This window comes from Chroicocephalus ridibundus, chromosome 3 (genome assembly GCF_963924245.1).
Source record: "Chroicocephalus ridibundus chromosome 3, bChrRid1.1, whole genome shotgun sequence".
Classification (NCBI taxonomy): domain Eukaryota; kingdom Metazoa; phylum Chordata; class Aves; order Charadriiformes; family Laridae; genus Chroicocephalus; species Chroicocephalus ridibundus.
The window spans coordinates 69,924,099-69,945,785 of NC_086286.1; the positions used below are offsets into that span (position 1 = coordinate 69,924,099).

Sequence of the window (21,687 nt, forward strand, 5' to 3'; positions counted from 1 at the left end):
GGAAAGATTTGAAGTGAGCAGTTTTGATCCTTCTGCAGCACGAGCACGTCAGTGGCTGAAAAAAGTGGCAGCCGAGCTGGTGTGTTTGCCCCGTGCCCAGCCCCCTCTTTAAACGAGGATTTCTTTTAAAACAACAAAATCACAAGAAGGGGTGACTGAAACTATTTTGTAAGCGTTTCTCTCGTTTGGAAGATGCTGTGTAACAGAGGCTCTTCCTTGCCTTTGATTTTTCTTTTTAAAAGGATTTTAAAACCGTGTAGTCCTTGTCCTAAGATACGCTTATTACAGAGTTCAGTGATGTTCCCTGAAGTCATAATCTAGCTCGAACTGTTTCCCCTGGCTATACTACGAGACAATTTGACTTTGCATGAAGTTTTGAAAACCATATGCCATATGTGGGGATAACGTTTCAACTTCATGCTCTCTCTGTGCTGTGAATGACAAAATACACTTTGAAGTGCTTTTTCATAGTCTCCACCACTGCCTTTTTGCATGCGAATGAATATTAATGAAAATAGACCCGCGCTCACTTTTCATTTTAGTAGGATGTTCTGTCACCTCTTTAATTTTTCTGTCTCTTGGATTTCGTATTTTTAAAAGTTTTATTTTGTTTGTAGTGCCAGGCCCTATACCTGCCAAGTCGGTGAAAGGAACTCCTTTTGAAGATAAGATCTTCCTCAACTGGAAGGAACCTGTGGATCCAAATGGCATCATTACTCAGTATGAGGTAATCATTAAACAGTTAACAAGCATAGGATAGGGCTAGGGAAGTGTAGTGAGAGGAGTGGCTGGCAGTGGGTGTTTATGCTCTGTAGACAGCTATTCAATTATGCTGCTTTCATTTACAGAATACTGGATTTTGTCTAGTGATTAGATACTCAAAAATCATAATTATGGTGCATAGGTTGTTGGCTGACCAGCCCTGTCAAGTGGCTTTGGCATGTGAGTATAACAGCATTACAATCCACATGGGAGGTGCTAGTTTTGAAAATCTAGTATCGTTACTGTACACCCTTCTAAAGCCATGCCAACCATGATCTGTGAAATCTTCTTTGTCAGACTAGAAGATTACATGAAAAGTAATATGGTTATTAAACTTGGAGAAATGGTTTTTAGCTTTGTTAGATCTTTAGGTATCACCCTTTAAGGAAACTTCTATGTATATTCTATTTAAAGTGTATTTTATCTATGAGCCTTCTAGGGACTTCCACAGGAGGTTGGCAGGAAACACGAGCTGATTTGAGGAACAAACACTACCTTTCAGGCACTCCTTTTTTAAAGGGACAGAGGGTGTAATTTTGTGTACTAGTGAATTATAGGAGGAAAACAAACAAACTAACCAAACAAAACCCCCTAAAAAACCTCAGCAAGTTTGCAGATGACACCAAGGTGAGTGATGTGGCTGACACACCTGAGGGACAGGATGCCCCTCTGGGGCTCTACACAGGCTCCAGAAGTGGCCCTGTGTGAACCTGATGAAGTTCAACAAGGCCAAGTGCAGGGTTCTGCACCTGGGTGAGGGCAACCTCTGCTATCAATACAGGATGGGGGATGAAGGCATTGAGAGCAGCTCAGCTGAGAAGGACTTGGGAGTGTTTGGCAAATAAAAAGCTGGACATGAGCCAGCAGTGTGTGCTTGCAGCCTAGAAGACCAACCGTATCCTGGGCTGCATCAAAAGCAGTGTGGCCGGCAGGTCGAGGGAGGTGATTCTGCCCCTCTACTCCGCTCTGGTGAGACCCCACATGGCGTACTGCATCCAGCTTTGGAGCCCTCAGCACAGGAAAGACATGGACCTGTTGGAGCAGGTCCAGAGGAGGGCCATGAAGATGATCCAAGGGCTGGAGCACCTCTCCTATGAAGACAGGCTGAGAGAGCTGGGGTTTTCAGCCAGGAGAAGAGAAGGCTCTGGGGAGATCAAATTGCGGCCTTCCAATACTTAAAAGGGACCTACAGGAAAGATGGGGACAAACTTTTTAGCAGGGCCTGTTGCAATAGGACAAGGGGTAATGGCTTTAAACTAAAAGAGGGAAGTTTTAGACTAGGTATAAGGAAGACATTTTTTACAATGAGGGTGGTGAAACACTGGACCAGGTTGCCCAGGGAGGTGGTAGATGCCCCGTCCCTGGAAACATTCAAGGTCAGGTTGGACAGTTCTTTAAGCAACCTGATCTAGTTGAATGTGTCCAACTCTGGAGCCCTCAGCACAAGAAGGACATGGACCTCTTGGAGTGGGTCCAGAGGAGGGCCACGAAGATGATCAGAGGGCTGGAGCACCTCTCCTATGAGGACAGGCTGAGAGAGTTGGCGTTGTTCAGCCTGGAGAAGAGAAGGCTCCGGGGAGACCTTATAGTGGCCTTCCAGTACCTGAAGGGGGCCTACAAGAAAGCTGGGGAGGGGCTGTTTGCAAGGGCATGTAGCAATAGGACGAGGGGCAATGGTTTTAAACTAGAGCAGGGTAGGTTTAGATTAGACATTAGGAAGAAGTTCTTTACAATGAGGGTGATGAGACACTGGCACAGGTTGCCCAGAGAGGTGGTGGAGGCCCCATCCCTGGAGACATTCAAGGCCAGGCTTGATGAGGCTCTGAGCAACCTGATCTAGTTGAAGATGTCCCTGCTTACTGCAGGGGGGTTGGACTAAATGACCTTTAATGGTCCCTTCAAACCCAACACATTCTGTGATTCTATGTTCCTGCTCATTGCAGGGGAGGTTAGACTAGTTGAACTTTAAAAGTCCTTTCCAACCCAAGCTATTCTATGAATGAATTCCATTCTGTTCTATAAATCTGTTTATCTACTTAATGCTAATACTGTTCTTTAAATAGTGCGGGTTAACCCTGGTGGGCAGTTCAGCCCCACTCAGTTGCTCGCTCCGCCCCCTGCAGTGGGATGGGGGGAGAATCGTAAGGACAAAAGTGTGAGCTTTTGTGTTAATCACAAATCCAAAACACAGCACCATACAAGCTGCTATGAAGAAAATTAACTCCATCCCACTCAAAACCAGTACATTATGATATCATTGCTGGCTTTAAATATATTATCTTGGTTTGGACAGCATTTAAATATGGTTACTAGAAGAGCAGAGGGAAATGTATTATAGGAAGTGAAAAATAAAGGGTTTTGATGAAAGTGGGGAGGATGGTGGGGGTGTCCTAACTTAAAAGTAACAGTGAAATTTTCCATACATGAACTAAAATCACAAAGAGAGAGAGATGAAGGGCACCTATACAGCCTTTCAAGTGAAGCAGACTCTACAATAATACGCATCAAGTCCTCATGGTATCCCCATGATAGCTGTGTAGCTAGATGAGCCTGTCTTTTGTTTCCTTTCCAGCCAAGCTAACCTAATCCCCTTGTGCCAAAAACTGTAACAATTGTTACAAAAATAATTGTTTTCACAGGTCAGCTATAGCAGCATACGGTCATTTGATCCTGCAGTTCCAGTCGCAGGACCTCCGCAAACCGTGTCGAAGCTGTGGAACAGCACGCACCATGTCTTCTCACACTTGCATCCTGGTACTACTTACCAGTTCTTTATACGTGCAAGCACTGTCAAAGGCTTTGGACCAGCTACCACAATCAATGTAACGACCAACATCTCAGGTAAAAATAAAAAATAACAACAGAAAAAAAAAATAAAAAGGAAAGTGTGTGTGTGTAGGGAAATGTTTTTTTGATTTGTTTTGTCAGACTTGATAAATCATGAAATGGGATAGAAAAGCCCCCCCAAATCCTATCCTGTTGTGAAATTATATTACTGAAAATGTTTTTGAGTGTATTTACCAAACAGTAGCATAAGTTCAGGGATAAGTCCCTGCATGAGGTGGAAATTGCACACCTGTAGTTGTTAACTGTTTGATCTTGTGTAGTCTTGTGCCTTCATCTAAAGATTTTGAAGTGCTGTATAAACCTTAACTAATTAAGCCTTAGAGCACTCCATAGGTCACTAAGTACTATATTTGTTTTGCAGATTAGTAAAGTCAGATGCAGAAAATGAACTGACTTACTCAAGGTGACACCACTTAGTGGCACACAGCTATAACAGAATTGGGGTGGTTGGGAGGAAGTGTGAATTTCTTTTGCCATTCATATAGGTCTGTTTCCTTCTGCCTTTATTCACATACTGCAGTGCACCAAAATTGACGCTGTTCATCTTAATAATGCACTGCAAACTCTAGAAGAAAGTAATGTCAAATGGAATGCTTTAGTATTTTTATTTTCTTAAATTTCCGTGTTATTCTCAAAATATAAGTAGCATATGCAGTTGGTAGCAGAAGATGAGTCAATGCTACTCTAGAGAGACTGTTGATTTTATGACATGGTGACTTCAGAGCTTGTCAAAGATCAAAGAAGTCAGTCTTTTAGAAATGTAAACAGCACAAAGCAGGCTATTTCCTTATTATCTGCCATAATTAAACTTTCATTGTCCTGTAAAGGGAAGTTAATAATGTATTGGAATGCATCTACCATTGCTATGGGAAACTACTAATGTAGTCTCCTCACCCAGTTCTCAAACACATGCCCATAAATCAAAATGTGAGAAAATTCAAGGCAGAGCTCCTTGAATTATGGAACAAGTGAAGTGCTGTAGTTGTCGAATTTAACTGGAACAATTTGTTGAATTCCATCCCAGCACACTCCTCATACCCCAGCCCCTTCAAAACAAAACAACCAAACCACCAAAAAAAGCCCCAACCTACATGTTCTGTTCTGTTTATCTAGCTATTATGTTGGTTTGAAGTCTAATCTTTTACTCAGGTTGGTTTAAGGTCCTTGTGTTTCTTCACAACAAATTCCAGTTCTTAATTTTTAGGGATAATGGTGGTGTAGTACTTGCATACTTGACTTCTAACCTCTTTGTAGGAATAAAAAAAGAAAGTTTGTAACTATGTAATATCTTGCTAGCATGTCTGTCCCCCAGACCTTTCAGTATTTTGAGAATTTTGTCCAGAATCCAGTCCACCACACTTTCTAGACACAGTATGTGTCTGTTAGTTCACAAAACATGGTTAACACTAGAAAAGCTTAAAGGCAGGCTGTTGACACCCTTTGTATCTGAATTTCAGCCTGGTTTTTTTGTCTTGCTTTATGCTGAATTGTTGCCTGGTTTCACTCTGCGTAACTGGTATTTTTTACGAAGCAACACATATGTTTCAAGAAATGCTAGCTTTATTTTAATGAGGAGTGAAATTATTCCTTTTAACCAAGCTCACAAGTGGTTGCCGTGATCCTAGTGAACATGGTGTAAACAGTAATTTATAAATGGAATATGAATATTTCCTGAAATAACAGCAATTTTTGTGTTCATCTAGGATCTGGGACTAATGAAGCAAGGCTTTTAATCTTTCAGTGCACTTCTATCAATATATTATTGTAAAATTCTTATGACTTAAATGATTGACATCCTGCAAGGAAACATCTTTTTTTTTTTTTTTTTTTGGTGAAAGATAATTTTGAAATATACCAGCATCATTAACAGTTTTATAAAGATACAGCCACATGTTAAAAAAAACAAAAAAAAAACCAACCACAAAAACCCACAAAAACCCAAACCCATGCAGGTAGTTTTCAAGCTTGTTAAAGATTAGTAATTAATAAAAATCTATTATTTTCTGAATCACAGGCAATCCTGTTTCTTTCCTTGCACTGGCGCTGAAGTCAGCAACACTATTACCAGTGAGGACTGTAACAGGTTTGTGGCAGCAGATTAAAGTTGAATGGTTGAAGTTAATCACCAACACCAGCCGTCCAACCCACAACAAATATTGCTGCCACGAAGGCCTGACAGCCAGTCCATTAGTGAATCAGTTCCTGAACTCCTTCTAGATTTGACTTTGATTTTGTTGTTCCTTAATACCCTGGGCTGAAAACTGCAGTGGTTGAGAAACTGATCAATGAGCAGCTTGGCCATCCATTGTTAGAAATGGAAGGAGAAATGGGCGTGGGAATAGACTTCCCCATGAAGTTCTAGTCCACAGATGCATGTCTATCCAAGCCCGATTTTCCCACACTCTGGTTGGTATTGGTGTGGTCTCCCGTGATGTGAAAGGTTCTTAAACTGTTGGAGGAGGATAAAGAGAGGTGGTAGTGGTTGGGTCTTCAAGATGGTGAATATAGTTGTTTGTAAGGGGAGGCCAAAATGGGATTTTGTAGTCTTAGGGTTTCTTGGCAGTCACCTCTTCCTTTTATTTCTGTCCTTCTTGAATAAACCTGTTTAACTTGGTAGATGTTATGATTTGAGGGGGAGCAGTTAGGGATGGGGTTATCAATTGTTGGTGAAGTCCCATTCATGCTCTAGTAAAAGATGGTGCCTGACTGGAAAATCATTAAAAGAGACTCACATAGCTGGTAATGATTGTGGCTTTGTACTATATTGCGAAGAGCCACAATCTTGTGAAAATTCAAAACATTTTCATTGATTTGTTTCTCATTCTTTTCCTTCCTACTTAACATTAATTAGCTCCCACTTTACCGGACTACGAAGGAGTCGATGCATCTCTCAATGAAACTGCTACTACAATAACTGTACTCTTGAGACCGGCACAGGCCAAAGGTGCACCTATCAGGTAAAAAAAAAAAAAAAAAAAAAAAAAAGAGAGAGAGAGATAAAATTTTAAAAAAATCAAGATTTTTTTTTAGTTGATTATATGCTGTCTTGCAGCTCATAAGCTCATAGAGCTGTTCATTTCCAAGTGATATTCATTTGACATTACTGTTGTTTTTCTTAGCTAGGCTGAGCTTGCCAATAGATCTGTAATTAAAAAGAAAGAATTCTTGGTGGTTTTTTTGTTGTTGTTGTGTTTGTTTTTTTTAAAAAAAAGATAGTCATGACCTGAATCATCCAGCTGTCTGTCCTGTTTGATTTAGGGTCCCCAGGACCACCTCCTATCCATTATAATTTCATTTTACTTTCTCACAGTGTCTCTGAAAGATGAGGTTGAAAGGTGTTTGTCAGAAAGTGGATCTGAAAATAACACTTCCTCTCCAGTGCTTCAAATCAGCCATTCTATAGCACATATATATATGATTGGAAAATTGGAAGCTCAGAGGAAATGGGAGAATAATAGTGATGAATACAAACTATTTGACCTTTTTCCTCTCAGAGTGCTTCTTACTAGAAATCATGTAGCAAGCTATTAGATTTTATTTGGCGTGTCCCATAATCATATTAAAATGTTTCATTTATGTTAACTTTGAGGGGTCTTTCCCTTCTGCTCTCTATTGAGAGATAATTTAATTCTATTTGCAAAGATTAGTCCACATCCTGCTCTTTACTTCTACTTGTTAGTGCAAAAATTTTGTGATATTATTTCATTCCATTTGTGTTTTACTGATGTGGCTGCATCAGCAATATTCAGGGACAGGGTTGACTAATTGGGGGTTAATTAACTACCGAGCATCAGACCTTTTCATGCACTTACCCTTGTGACATTTTGGAGAAATGCAGACTAATGCATTTCATTCTGTGTTATATTAAGTCAGTTACCGTGGCTCAGCTGATGTAGAGTAATTTGCCTGAGCCCTGAAAATAGAGGAAAATTAACTGTTTCTTAAGTCTGTTTCCATTGAGAGGAATGTATGTTTTACATGGATGTTGTGGGGAAGAGTCATGTACCTATGAGTATTTTTATATGCTTATTATATAGTCACCCTTATGATTGATATGATCAAGTTATTTATTTATATTCTGTCACAGAAGATAATCCAGATTCATCCTCTTTAGAGGAGATATTGATATGTTATATTCAAAAATAAAATCGTAACCCCATGCGTCATTAGTTTCTGAAAGATTGCCGTGGAGCAAACCTTGGATTTTTTGGGGTGTGAAGAATGATAAAACGTACAGGACTACATTCAGTACAGGACTTGGATTCCTAAAACATGGGTTTTGTTGAACTGATACAGTAGAAACCAGACCTGTGATCTGAAAATGCTCCCAAGTTATGCAGCTGCTTAAAATCCCTATATGCCTTTGGAGGTGCTTGTAAAGCCTTCCAGGTGTCCTGCTGCTGGCCACATCCCAAGCTGTCCCTGTTTGAGAAACGTGATATCTATCTCTCATCTAATCCGGGCCAAATCCTTTCAGTCATGTTCCTGGTCCCCCGCGGGGGCTGGTGCGTAGGGTCTCCTGGAGCACGCCTGACCGACACCACCGGGCGCTGCTGAGGGTGGTGCACATCCTCTCTACAGCAACTCTCTGTGGCACGTTTGTGCAGACAGCAGTGGGTTCCCGCCTTTGGTCCAGCCACGCACCCTAAGGGTGGTGGGGGGGTCAGTCTCTCATCCCCGATTTCTCTCCTGGGGGTTTTCTTTGGTGAGTTGGGCCGTGGCTGGAGCGTTAGTCGTACCTAGCTCAGGGAGCTCTGGTTTCTCTGCACTGTACTGGCAGGTGAGTAACCCCCGCAGGGTAAACCGGCAGCGCACCACCTCACATTTATTCTCTCTGTTTTCCTTACAGCATCCTCAGTTCTATGGCATGAGCTTGTCATTTTTGCCTATGAAGGTGGCAAAAAGGATTTATGTACTAGATGTTAATAGATAGTTTGATAGGGATGGTTTGAAGAGAGTATTAATAACTGTTGTTTGAGTATGTTCTTATAAAAGAATATGTCTTTCTTCCTGTCTCCCATCTTCCCTCTCCACTTTAATTAAATTTCTAAACCTAAAGATTATGTTGAATTTCTAACATCATGAGGCCAAGGAAATAAGTCCTTCACCATAACCAGAGAGATGGGCTTTATTCTTAAAATAAAGCAGGTGTTTTGTTCCTTACGTGGACTGAGGAGCATTCTCCAGGGGAACGCAGAAGACACGGTCCCGTTCCCTTTCCTGAAGTTACGCGTATTGCAGTCAGGTTATTTTTTCAGCAGCTTCTTAACAGGGGAGATAAATGTATCACGCCGAAATTCTGAATTGATTCAATGCATTTCGCTAAACTTTATGATGTGTTTTAGTGAAGCTTCACTCCATCCACACTGCAGTTGTGTTTCCACTACAAGCTGGCTTACTGCCATAATGAGTGTTACTAGGTAGGTGGGAAAAAACGCATGGCCGTGCCTGCAGCTGTGATTGAGTAGAAGGGACTCAAATGCTGTTCTTTAGCCTGAAACTGAAGAATACAGTTGGCTTTTTGAAAGGGTTTGTTTGCACCCAGTCCTCTAATCCCTGGAGCTGTAGATGGTCAAAAGGTGATTTTATTTAATAGCTGTAGGTCCATTGTTTTAGAAAAAAGGGGGGAAAAAAAAAGAAAAAAAAAAAAGCTTAGTCTGATACTCTCTTGTTTTTACAAACAGAATTATACTGTGGTCAGATTTTGTTGTACCTCAGCCTCTCCATCAGCACAGCCCCCCAGGAAACAGATGTTCCTTAACTCAAGTGAAATCTATGTGTGGCTGTCAATCATTTCTTTAAGACACTACATGCCATAGTCATCACAGTTTAAACATGACTCTAATCATATCTTCCCTGTCAAGTGTTATCGTGTAATCTCTAGCATTTTTGTGGCCTCTTGAAATTTTAAAGCAAATTACAGACTAGAAATGCAAAGGGAGACAGGGGCAGGATGGCTCAGGCTCACTGTGAAGCACGTACCGTTTCACCGTCAATCCCATGGATGAGATCCCAGTCAGTAGCATCAATGGTGCCTCAGTGGTTCATTTGAAGATGTGATTTGTCACTGTAGTTTTTCCAAAGGTGTTTTGCACCAGCAAAACAATCTTTTGTTTTCAAATCCTCCTGCAGATGAGGATTATGAAGAGCATATATCAGAATCAGCATAGACAACTTTTTAATGACTGAATTTATTTTATTTGATTAGTAAAGTGTTTTTCTTATATCTTCCTATGCAAAATCAGGTTGTTCTCATTAGTGGATCATGGTAGGGAGCAGCTAAAACTTAGTTGTCATTCAGAATTCCAAGAGCTGGGGTTGTAACTTGGGCTGTCAGTCAGTCTGGCACCTGTCAAAGGAGAGGACGCTGTGTCTCCACTAGACGCATAGAAGGAAATCTCTAGCTGGTGTTAAAACCTAATCAGAATAGGGCTGAAGTATGAACACCACGTTCACCGCTGCTGTACCTCTTTGGGAGCCTGAATTTTTAGGGAAGGGTGAAAAGGAAGATCTGAGCAGGGGCCTCCTCTTTGGCTGTTTGTAATCATCTTGGTCAATAGGGAGGTACTGTGCAGGTTTTCATCATTAAAAAAAAAAAAGTTTTTTGACATAAGAAATGATTTCTTCATGCAAAGTCTCAGCTGAGGAGCTCTTCACCTGTTATTTCTTCAACACTTTGTCTGCTTCCCTGGCTGCCTCAGACAACTGTTTGGCCTTTATGATCCTGATGAGTTATGTAGCGGGTTGTGAAATTTATATTACTCTTCAGAATAGCTCAGAATTTATTTTAGTCATCAGGGAGAAGGAATATTGTCATCTAGGTTTTCCACTCCACCCTAATTATTTCTCTTTTATTCCTTCCTTGCTGTTAGCAAAACTGGAAAAAATTGCTATTGTAGGAATTCTCTCAGCTCCAGTCACAAGAAAGCTCTCTCAATAATTAAATTCTCACCATTACTCAAAAAATGTATAGAAAATGTAAGATAATTTAAGCTAGGATTAGTAATATGTAAAAATGCAAAAATAGGCAGAGTACATAGCCTTTAAACTTTTACTAATAGCCTGATACCAGACCACATTTGCAGCCAGTGAACACCCTGCTTTTCAAGTTGCAAATTTAACTTTGGTTTCTTTCTTCACATCTTACAGCAGGGTTTCCTTTCTGACCACTATTTCGTGTACACAGAGTAACAGTGCTGCTTTGGAGCCACTGTAGTGTTTAGTAAATGGGTTTAAACAGATGGTATCACAAAGGGCCCAGAGGTAAATGACTGTATTCCTCCGTGTCTTGTTAGCCTATAATGTTGCATGAAAAGTACTGCCAGATTCCTTTTCCAAAGAGGACAGGCACATAAAAAAAAACGGGCACATTTAAAAATAATTGAAAAATAAAACCTCGTTAGAAACTCTAAAGATTTTCTGTCATTTGCTCTTCTTTTTTTAACTAAAAGTAATTGTACAAATGCAGATGGCTACTGTGTATATATATTTCTTATTTTCCACATTTTCTAGCTTTTCAGATGTAGAGGCCCTAAAAGCATTATTTTTGGAAGCATATTTTATGTAAATTATTTTTAAAATTTTCAGAAGCTTCATGTTTTATTGTGATCTCATGCTTAAAATTTTGCCATACCTTTTATATCACTTTCAAAAATTACTGTGTGTTTTTAACAAATGCTACTAAAAGAGACTTTCCTAATATTTAACTCTCATGCCCTTCATCTTTGGTTTTTTTGGTTTGTTTCGGCCTCCAAAGAGACTTGACCCTTAAAAAGGAGATGTGCCTTAAAAAAAAAAAAAAAAAGATGCCTTGTTTGTTTGCCCCTTATTCTGTAAAAGGCGGGGGGGTGGGGGAGAAAAAGGGGGTTAATTTGGTAGCTGTGCTGGATCTCAGCTTGTGAGCCGTGTGACAACCCGGGCTGTTCCGAGGGCCGGTTGCCTCCGTCACATGCAGGCGTCGCACTGTCCTTCCGCTCTCCCTGCTGGCTGTCTCTTCCTTGGTTGGCAGGCTGTCGCAGATGACAAGTTTCCTGCTCTCCTGGCGCTTGGGAGAGCAGAATTTGTGTCGGTCCCCATCCGTTGGCAGCTCACGAGAGAAGACTGCAGGAAGGGAGGGAGCAGAGATGCGGCGGTGCCAGTGTTCCCAGTAGTGCCCAGTTCGGCAGCGGTGGTTTTAACCGTGCCTGAGTCCAGGGCCAGGACAGGGAGGGAATGAATGCTGGTAGCCATTTCTTCCCTTGGGACATTATAAACAAAAATTATTTTTAATGATTTACAGCCTGTCCAGTTTGTAAAATATCAATGCTTTGGAGTTTTTTTGCTAGTACATTAATTTGGAAGCTCAAGGAAAGATACTGGATGCACAGGGATCCTGTGGAAGTGATTTGCTGGCGCAGGCCACATTAACTGGACATAGTTAATACATAGAGTTTACCACAGAAGGTGATTTATAACCAAGCTCCGTTCACAGACAGTTTGTGAGAAACAGAGATCCCTGGAACTAGATAATCATCTTTTGGTTTACGTTCTTCTTTTTACCTAGAGTTTCAAAACTGCTGTGACTTTGAAAGGGAAGAGGCTTTCCTCCTTGATTTTTTAGGTGCTACGAAAAGGGGATGCTAACTTCTTTCAGCTCAAGAAAAACGTGAAACTAATTTCTCACTTCTTCCCCTCCTTTCTTCCATTCCCCAGTATCATACTTCATCTCTGCCACTACAGTTATTGGGTTTTCTGGGCAGTAGTAGCTGAGAAAATTGACAAAATAATTTAATGCTGCCCCATAAGTTCTGGAATGAGGAGGATTGTCTTTGTCTTTGCCTTTCAGAGTCCCTGCAGCAATGCAGTGATGCTTCGAGAACTCTGTTCAATTTTACTTTTTCTGTTCAGAAAGCTTTAAAACAAAACCAAGACGGGCAGTTCTGCCAGTTTAATTGAATAGCTTCAGGTCTTATCTATATGCTTAGGCATATTTTCTTACTAAACTTTCATAAGGTTCTTGAAGGTATCTGCATATAAATGAGAAATTGTGTGCATGTATACACATGTGTGTATATGTGAGTATGCATACCTACAGTTCTTAAAACCCCAGAACTTTTTTTTCTTTTCTTTTTTTCTTATAAACCGAAGAACTGCCTCCTGCTCTCAGTATGTAAGTTCTGCACTTCTGCGGAGCAGAGGAGGCTGATAATGAGTCAGTGACATCCTGCAGTTAGGTAGTTCCCCTAAAGGAGGAAAAAAGAATTATGATTACCTGTTCTATTTTGAGCGGGTGATTTTGAAAAGTGACCATTTCAAGAGAGTTATTGGGAGTTTGGGATGGTGTTTTAATAGGCCGAATGCCATCTGCTTCAGCAATTTGTAACATTTTATCATTGACAACTGTAGAGGAATGAGGCAGTCTATTTTGGTGGAATGGACAGATTTCTGTCCATCTGTGCTTGTATTAGAGCATGTCACTTGTACTTTAGATCTGCGTAGCTCTGAGCCAAGATAGAAGCCACAACAAGGTCAAGAGGTGGAGAAGCCTGTCAGCACATTCTGTCTCTAATGATATGACAACTGCAAATTGGTGCTTCAAGCGCAGCCCGGAGGCAGTCATTATGTTGGGCCTTGAAGCTCACTTTTCTTTAATATCGTTTTAAAGGAAAATGCTAACTTCAGATGCTTTCGATTAGCCAAGAGTTTAATCCATTGTAGTTTAAAGTCAGATTAATTCCTGTGTTTCTTCAAAAGAAAAAAGCCTTAAAGAAAAAATAACCATTGTTAGGAGGTTGTGTATAGATTTGTATTGTTGTTTTTCCTGAAAAAAATGGATACTGCTTCTTTCCAATGGCTGAATTAGACAGCTTTCCTATATTTCAAGCCTTTGTTTCTTCTCTGCATCCATGCATCTGCTGTCTTTTCCTTTTTTCTTTTCTTTGTTTTCTTTTTAAGTTTGCACAAAGCAACTGGGTTAATATTTTTATGAGACTAGAGGTTTGACCCTAGGCAGGTGACCTTAAAGTTATGCTGGTTTTCCTCTGTCTCACTAGCGCCTACCAGATTGTTGTTGAGGAGCTGCACCCGCACCGAACAAAGCGAGAAACGGGCGCCATGGAGTGCTACCAAATCCCCGTCACCTACCAGACCGCTCTTAGCGGAGGGTCGCCGTATTACTTTGCGGCTGAGCTGCCCCCAGGAAACCTGCCGGAGCCGTCCCCCTTTACCGTGGGTGACAACAGGACTTACCAGGGTTTCTGGAACCCGCCGCTGGCTCCTCGGAAAGGCTACAACATCTATTTCCAGGCCATGAGCAGCGTTGAGAAGGTAAGTGCCAACCACACCTTTCTCCCGAAAGGAGTCAAAGACATGCCCATGGTGACAATTAGGACTGTCAAAGGTGGACGTAGTAGGTGTTGGCAGTGGCACTGCTGTAATCCCTTCCGTGACGTGACAGCACGGCAGCGTGCTGCTCACATTCCACACCGCCCTTCCATCATAGTAACTGCTGCTGGACAAGAGTTCAATACACCTCGCAGTAATCGCCCGAGCGAAGTAGTTTCAGTGCTGTGACTCTGCCTTCCCGGTAAATAACATCCACGGCCCTTTCCCCAACTGTCAGTACTGGCGCACTTCAGACGAGTAAATTACTGCGGGATAAACAGAATGTGCGCTGCTCAGCGGGCTAATAGAACCCTGCAAACTTTTTGAGACTCTGGCACTGAATGTCAAATAAAAAGTAACAATTTGCTTGGTCAAAAGCAACCTCAGGCCCACACCGTGTTTAGGAGAGCCTCTCTGCAAAGGTGTACTTCAGGCTTGCTCCACTGCTGCGCAGGAGTAGAAGTGTGGCTGCTGCTGACATTCATTACCTCCGTGGTGTTTCATTTTTAACTCGGCTGCTGGCTGCTGCTGCTGTATGCCTATGGAAGGGGGGAAAAGCGCCAGGGAGGGAGGTTCCAGGTGGAAAGAGCAACTGTGTCTCTGCAAGCCTGGTGCTGTTGCGCCGGAATGGTTTTTCCTCTCATAAATGAAAAATGAGGGAGGGGAAGATGATTGGCGAGGAGGGGAAAACGTGGTAGGCAAAGAAGCTTCAGATATTAAAAAATTTAAAATTTTGATTTATGGTTTAGAAAACTGAAGGAAATTGCAGCAATATGTCCGTAGGAATCTCCATATGAAGTGTCCAGGCAGGCCAGAAAGGAACTGGAAAGGACAGCTGGATCGGTAGCTGCTGAGATGCAGCAGAGCCATCGGAAAGGAGCAGAAGCCATGTGTACCCTTCCTTACGTTTGGGTCTTTGCGGTGACTAAACAAACCCTAGCTAACAGGCAGCCTTGCCTTGGGGCCTTTTGAAGAGAATCTCACCTTCTACCCATAGTTATGAAAGTTGCATATGCATCAATTCAGAATGGGGACGAAGCAGGAGCGAATGAAACTGTACTGGAGCTGCTTGAGAACCGCATGCTTTTTCTGATAGGAGAAACCATTCCCTCTTTTTAGTTCTTATCTATAGATCTGTATGAAGCAAACAAAGCAAAATGAACGGTAACTGCTAGACACTCATCCATCTTTCCCTCACCTGGTACAAATAATTCCCTTTGCTTTTGTTGGCTCCCAACAGACTAAATTGTAAGGAAATCTGTTTCATTCCCTAAGAAATAAATGTGAGGGAATAGTAAAATAAAAATATTAAATGCAAAATATATCTTTATTTTGACCTTTACATTTTGTCAGATAAGTAGAAGATGAGGGAAAAACACGTTATTTTTTGCTTCAACTTGATTTCAGTTTGTGAAAGAGTTTAATCCTAAAATGGTTTTCTCGGGTGTAATTTAAAACTTTGGATCAGATTTCTCTTCCTAGAGGGATTTGGGGGGAGGTTTTGGGAGGATTGCACTGCATTCTGCTGGGACAGAGATTTAGTGGTTGTAAGATAACCTCTGAGCTGCAGAATATTTAAACAAGTGCTTTACTATAAATTAGTGGGATCACCAAAATAGTCAAGGGTAAGCAAAGTATGCTCTGAAGTACACTGTAGGGTTGGGATGAGGTTTACTCTGTGATCTTCACAGACATTTTGAACAAATGTGGGCAAGTAAATGGGGAGAATGCTAATTAGGTAAGATTATATTGATAAGCTTTGCAGGGCTTGCATTTAGATTGAAAAATTGTCTTTATGGAACACTTACGGGAGGCCTCAACTCACAGCTTTTCTCGTTCTTTACAAGCTGTGTTTACAAAACAGCATCAACATATTTTACCTGGTGCTCGGGAATCTTCAAGAGAAAAGAGATCCCAGGGGGATGTATTCGAGGATGGAGTGCTGGGGGGTGCAGAACTAAAAGGAGCATATTTTATAGAATGAAACTGTCATTATTGCATTTTCTAATTACATGCTAATATTGTTTAGAGTGATCTAATACAACAGCAGCTGCATCCTCTCACGCAACCTTATGCTATTTCAGTATGTTTGCCTTTAAAATGACTGCACATTGTACAAAAAGGTCAGAAAACCCATTTACGACTGACCCTCTTCTTTTCAAGTTGTCCAGACTGTGCATAACCAAGTCATTTCTCTGTTCGTTTCAACTGCTGACCAAACTTCTGAAGGGGGGAGGGGAAGTAAAATACATACAAATTGTCTTTGCATGTGCAACTTCTGAAGCACATCGCAGTCAAATCGCTGTCTTCCCTGGGCAGATTAGATAGTTTGTAGATTAACTGTGTTGTATGTGAGAGGGTACCTGGGCTACATCTGGGCTCATTCCACACTCAGAAGCGTGAGGGAGTGCGTTGCTGATGTGCTTCAGGTGACTCTGTTCACGACTGTCAGGATGCAGCAAGGCGTACGTTTGGAGACAGTGCTGAGCAAATGTTCCTTCTTTGCTGCACAGCGCTGTTGGAGGTCAACACTGGCTCAGGATTTCTGTGCCATAACATAAATAGGAACACCAGTCCTCCCCTTTTCTTTCACTGCACCCTTTTTCTGTATTCTTACGGCATGATTTCCATTTGATTTGAATAATCGGAAATTTTGCTGCAATTAGGCTGTCCTGCACCTCTCCTCATCGTTATCCTGGACAGTACAGACCAATGTCTAGGTTTCATCCAGCTTTTGTAAAGGCAAAATCACCCAGCCTCCTCCCCTGCTAAGCCCAGAGCCCTGAGCCACCTTGTTGGGTTGCCCCAGCTGATCAGCAGATCTAGGACAAATTTATGGAGTAGGCAGGGCAAGAAAAAGCAACCTGATCTGACTGTTTTCTTTACTTTTCCCTCCTCAACAGGAAACCAAAACTCAGTGTGTTCGAATAGCTACAAAAGGTAAGAGGCTCGTCCCTCCACACAAAGTAGCTTTTTTTTTAATGAAATATGGCATTGCTATTAGATGTTTGAACCAAAGTCAGTACTGTCCCTGTATTTTGAACCACTTGATTGTCTTAAAATGTAACAGGCTACTGCTTTTTATTCTTCGGTTTTGGGCCAAGAGGGTACTGTTCTAGCAATACTCAGAATTTAAACAAAATAAGCACTCCTTTTTTTTTTTTTTTGTTTTCCCTGTCTCTGGTTTTCAAGCTCTGCTGTTAGGCTGCCGGAGCATTGCAGATGGCAGATAGATGGACTGGAGACTTGAGAGCACACTTGGTTAAACTGCCTGTTATACTAACAATTATTTCCAAGCAGGGGTGGAAATAATTAAATGAAGGACATGACAGTTAATTTTCTGAAGTAAGAGCTCCGAGTGTTAGCTAAACATAGGAGAGGGTTGATTTGAGGAAGGCCCATGTCTTTGATAGCAAGTGAGGCCCAGGGCTAAGACTGGCTGCAGAGTATTGAGAATAAATCATAGTGACCCCACATACAGCGGGTTAATCACATACTGCTCACTCAAAAATGCTGTTTTATCTTCAAATGAGGACTTAGTTGTTCTGCTTATTGTTATCTCTTGCTTTGACTGTGTTTGTAGCCATTCATTTTGGTTGCTTGATTGTGTCAACAAGAGAGTTGTTTGATAGACTCCAGCAGCATAAACAAGAAAGGAGCTTACAAATGCTGAAAGAGTACTCTGCAGAGGCCCAGCACTACTTATATTGTCTCTTTCTAATTGCATATTGATATTTGGCATAAAAACAACTTTAGATATGAGCAAGCAGGCATTTAAAGTACTGCGGTGGCACATCAGCACCATTTTTTTTTCAATCGCTTCTTTCAATTTAAAACTTGTTCCAATTAAACGCTGATGCCTCTAATGAGTGGTAGCAACAAAGTGTTTTCTTGAGAAACCAGAAAATAAAATGTACTTCTCAAGATGTGTTAATATTTTCATCAAGTGAGGTAGGCTAATAAAAACAGGAAATTAAAACTGTGAGCTAAGTCTTCTGTGAAAAGTACATCAGAATTATCTTTCTTTTTTTTACCTGGCAAGATTAAATGTTTGAATTAAAATATATTTGCATGAACAAATATTTGTGTACCACAAGCATGTATCACTAGGATTTGAGTCAAGGGAGAGTCTTGAAAGGCTCACAAATATCACAGAATCACAGAATGGTTTGGGTTGGAAGGCACCTTAAAGATCATCTAGTTCCAGCCCCCCTGCCATGGGCAGGGACACCTCCCACTAGACCAGGCTGCTCAAAGCCCCATCCAGCCTGGCCTTGAACACTTCCAGGGATGGGGCATCCACAGCTCCTCTGGGCAACCTGTTCCAGTGTCTCACCACCCTCACAGTGAAGAATTTCTTCCTAATATCCAGTCTAAATCTCTCCTCTTTCAGTTTGAAACCGTTACCCCGCGTCCTATCATTACACTCCCTGATTAAGAGTCCCTCCCCATCTTTCCTGTAAGCCGCCTTTAGGTGCATAAATATGGAATGAGGGACAGGAGACCAGTGGTCTCTCTCATAATTTTCCGGATAGTAATAACAAAATGGGAAAGGAGTTCACCTGGCTTACAGGGAAATTAGTTTTACTGAACCATATTCAGTCCACTGATGTCAAAGCAATGTTTGTGGGAGCAATATTCCTGCTGGTTGCTTGTATGCCTTCATCTGCTGTAACAGTCACCTGCACCCCAATGGCTGTAGGCTGAAGGAAAGGGGAAATGAGTAGCACATTTCTTAGTCATGCCATAAATCTTGCCTTTGCCATTCTGGCTAAAGACGAGTTTTCCTGAAGTAACTCCGTTGCCTGCTATGTTGGTACTATACCCCTTGGATGTGGAGCTGAAAACCAAAATGTTTTCTCTGACTTTGTTTTAATTGATAGATGTGAAATGTGGGGGGAGGCAACATTAGGAGCAAATGCTTTCCCTTGCTCTGATGGAATGCGTGTAATAGGGAGTCATCGCTTCAAAGTCACATGCATTCATACCTCTCAAACAAATTATGCTAGTATGCTAAATCATTTTTAAAAAGCTGGTACTGAAATCTTTTCCCAGTTTTCATCGTAAAAATAATACCACAATTTGTTGTACTTGAATAAAAGTATACTTAATATGTTCATCTGATTATGCTGATTTTTTTGTAGTGTGTAAGTTTGCTTTGAATCATTGACCTAGGAGACATTTGGTTGCATTTGTAATATTTTAATAGGGAAAAGAGGACTGTCTTACCTTACCTAATGCACCCTAGTAAAGCTAATGTATCCTTTTAAAATGCAGAAAATTGTCTAAATAATGTATTCAGTTATAAAGTATAGTTCTACACATTCAGTAGTGTGTGGTTCTGTGTCATCTCCTGTGACTTGAAGCAGCCTACAGCTAGCCAAACTGAATTTTGCCTTGAACATGTTGAAAAGGCATTAAAAATCATAAAGAGCTGAGGTCGAAGTGTGGGGAGAGGAACGACATTAAAGGTGCATGTAAAGGCAAGACAAAATTTCTCTGGTAGTGACGTTCAGTATTACCAGCGAAGGTACTTTCTCATTTTTACCTTGCTGGAGGATCTGGTGTTATCTGCTGTGCATATTCGGACTGATAAAATGTAACCATGGAAAAAATAATGGCAGTAACGTCATGGTTTGGTGCTAGAGAAGTTCATATCCCTGAAATTATAATCTCGATGATTTAATATTCTGAAATGTGTTATTTTCCTGATAAATTTTTTATTTGCTTGGGCAGTTCCCTATTGACATAATTTGCATGTATTTTAATGCATAAGGGGTTTTGCACATGTCATTCCCATGGGTTGCCTTCTGCCCTTGAGAACTGATGGAATAGTTTGTTTATTGGTGTCAAACTAACGGAAGTCAGTAAATTTAAACTGAAGTGCTCATACCTTTTCAGTCCTTATATTCCATGTGCAACGTTCTCATGCGCTTCTGATAAGTACATGCGCTGAAGTGTGAACTCATGTAGAAGATAGTGCCAAATCGTGACTAGAGTATGTTGCTGCTTTTGGTGTGTCTTGAAAAAATGTTTTTAGAGTAAGATGAGAGGCTTACTGGTGTCTGATGTATTAAAATACACACAATGAATTAATTTTTCCTGGAAGAAAATATTGGAACAGCACCAGATTAAAAAGTAGTCTCCTGAGCAGTTCCTGTGTACTTGCAGCAGAAGGATGAATGCCAGAGTGATTCTTTGATGGCCTCAATTTAGGGTAATAATAGGATTCCCCCTTTATCTGGACACGTATTTCCACAAAGCTTGTAAGAATTTAATGACTTTGTGACTTTTGCCCTTCTGCAGATTGGACTGAATTGGCCAAGAGAGTCCCAAGTTATTAGATGTGGCGAGAGGGTATGAAAGTCGCACACGTGTTCACAGTCTGTTTACATAAGCTTTGATTCTTGAGGAAACCAGGTTAAAAATAACTCCTTGTGACACGGGCAGCGGGTAGGAGATATCTAAAGCACCATTTCCATTACAAGTATAACCCAGAAAATGTATGAACTGTGAACCACTTTAATCCTTTTAGCCAATTTTGCTTTCCTCTGTCAACTTGAATTCCTTCCCATTCAGATCCTCTTAGTAACCAGTGATCAGTATCAATTTAAAAAAAAAAACAGACAAAAAAACCAAACAAACAAAAACCAAACACAACAGTTAATTGTTCTCTACCTCATTAGTTTTTGAATCTAGGTAGTAGCATTTCCCAGTCACTAATAATCTGGTTTCACACACATAGTAACTGAAAAAGGAGAAAAAAAATCTTGTTTTCTGAAGTGCAGAGAGGGTACAGATACTGAGGTAATAGGTCAGATATTCATGAGGAAAGGAAAAATGGAATTGTTCTAAGAAATGTGCATTATGTGACAAAAAAAGTATTATATATAGTTTCCTAAAGAAAGTTCTCAAACGTCCTAAAACTAGTTTGGTAAGGCAGAGTCCAACCAGTCCATAACATGCTCATATCACAATGAGTATGTGATAACTGAAGCTGCCTAACCTAAGTATTGCCAGAGGAGTGAGTAAAAGAAGTGTGATTCCCATAGCATGCACTTCAGAGTAATACACGATGTTGATGACTGATCTTCAAGTTGAGTTTGACTGTGTAAAACTTCGAATGAGTTGCCACTCGCACACGATGTTGGAGTTTTATTTTACAGTCTAAAATGTTGTCAACTGCTAAGGGAATGAAACCAGATTAACATGGTCAGAGAAGAGTGATGCTTCAAATTATTTAGCATGTAAATAGACATTTTAGAGGACAGAAGGGACAGCAGAGCTGTTATTAAGCAGAGAGTATATGAAGTTGACGTTTCTGACAGTTTTTGTGTTGCTAAGTTTGAGGCTAGCACCGATTTATGTGTATTCTTTTGTTTTGTTTAGGGGACTAGGGAAAAAAATATTGAAAATTTAATTAAAGAAATCTACCGTGGCAGTAGATAAAGAAGTGGTGGGCCTGGCAGCTCTATCTCAAAGTAGTTAGAAGGAATAAATGAAGCTCAAGGTTCCTCACTTCGCGTTTTAAACATGAACTTCATCACCTCTAAAATTATTGTCCCTTGTGGTTTTCATTTGTACGATTAGTTCAGGCAGTGTAGAACTTCTCTATCTCTATGGTTCATACAGATGGATAAAAATGCCATTTGAGATGATGCGCATCTGGAAGCAATTGTGAAATAGCAGAAAATGACTTTTTAATCTGATTTGAGG

General features: G+C 40.8%; 1 protein-coding gene across 11 annotated transcripts in view; it reads left to right on the forward strand.

Annotated features, from left to right (window-relative positions):
- PTPRK (protein tyrosine phosphatase receptor type K) overlaps window positions 1-21,687 on the forward strand; it is a 425,922-nt gene that overhangs the window by 335,764 nt on the left and 68,471 nt on the right. For all 11 annotated transcript variants that reach the window (XM_063329637.1, XM_063329639.1, XM_063329640.1 and 8 more), the window contains exons 9-13: window positions 618-727; window positions 3,402-3,603; window positions 6,461-6,566; window positions 13,641-13,914; window positions 16,875-16,911. In XM_063329637.1, the coding sequence (XP_063185707.1) occupies window positions 618-727; window positions 3,402-3,603; window positions 6,461-6,566; window positions 13,641-13,914; window positions 16,875-16,911 (729 nt within the window). The remainder of the gene's footprint in view (window positions 1-617; window positions 728-3,401; window positions 3,604-6,460; window positions 6,567-13,640; window positions 13,915-16,874; window positions 16,912-21,687) is intronic.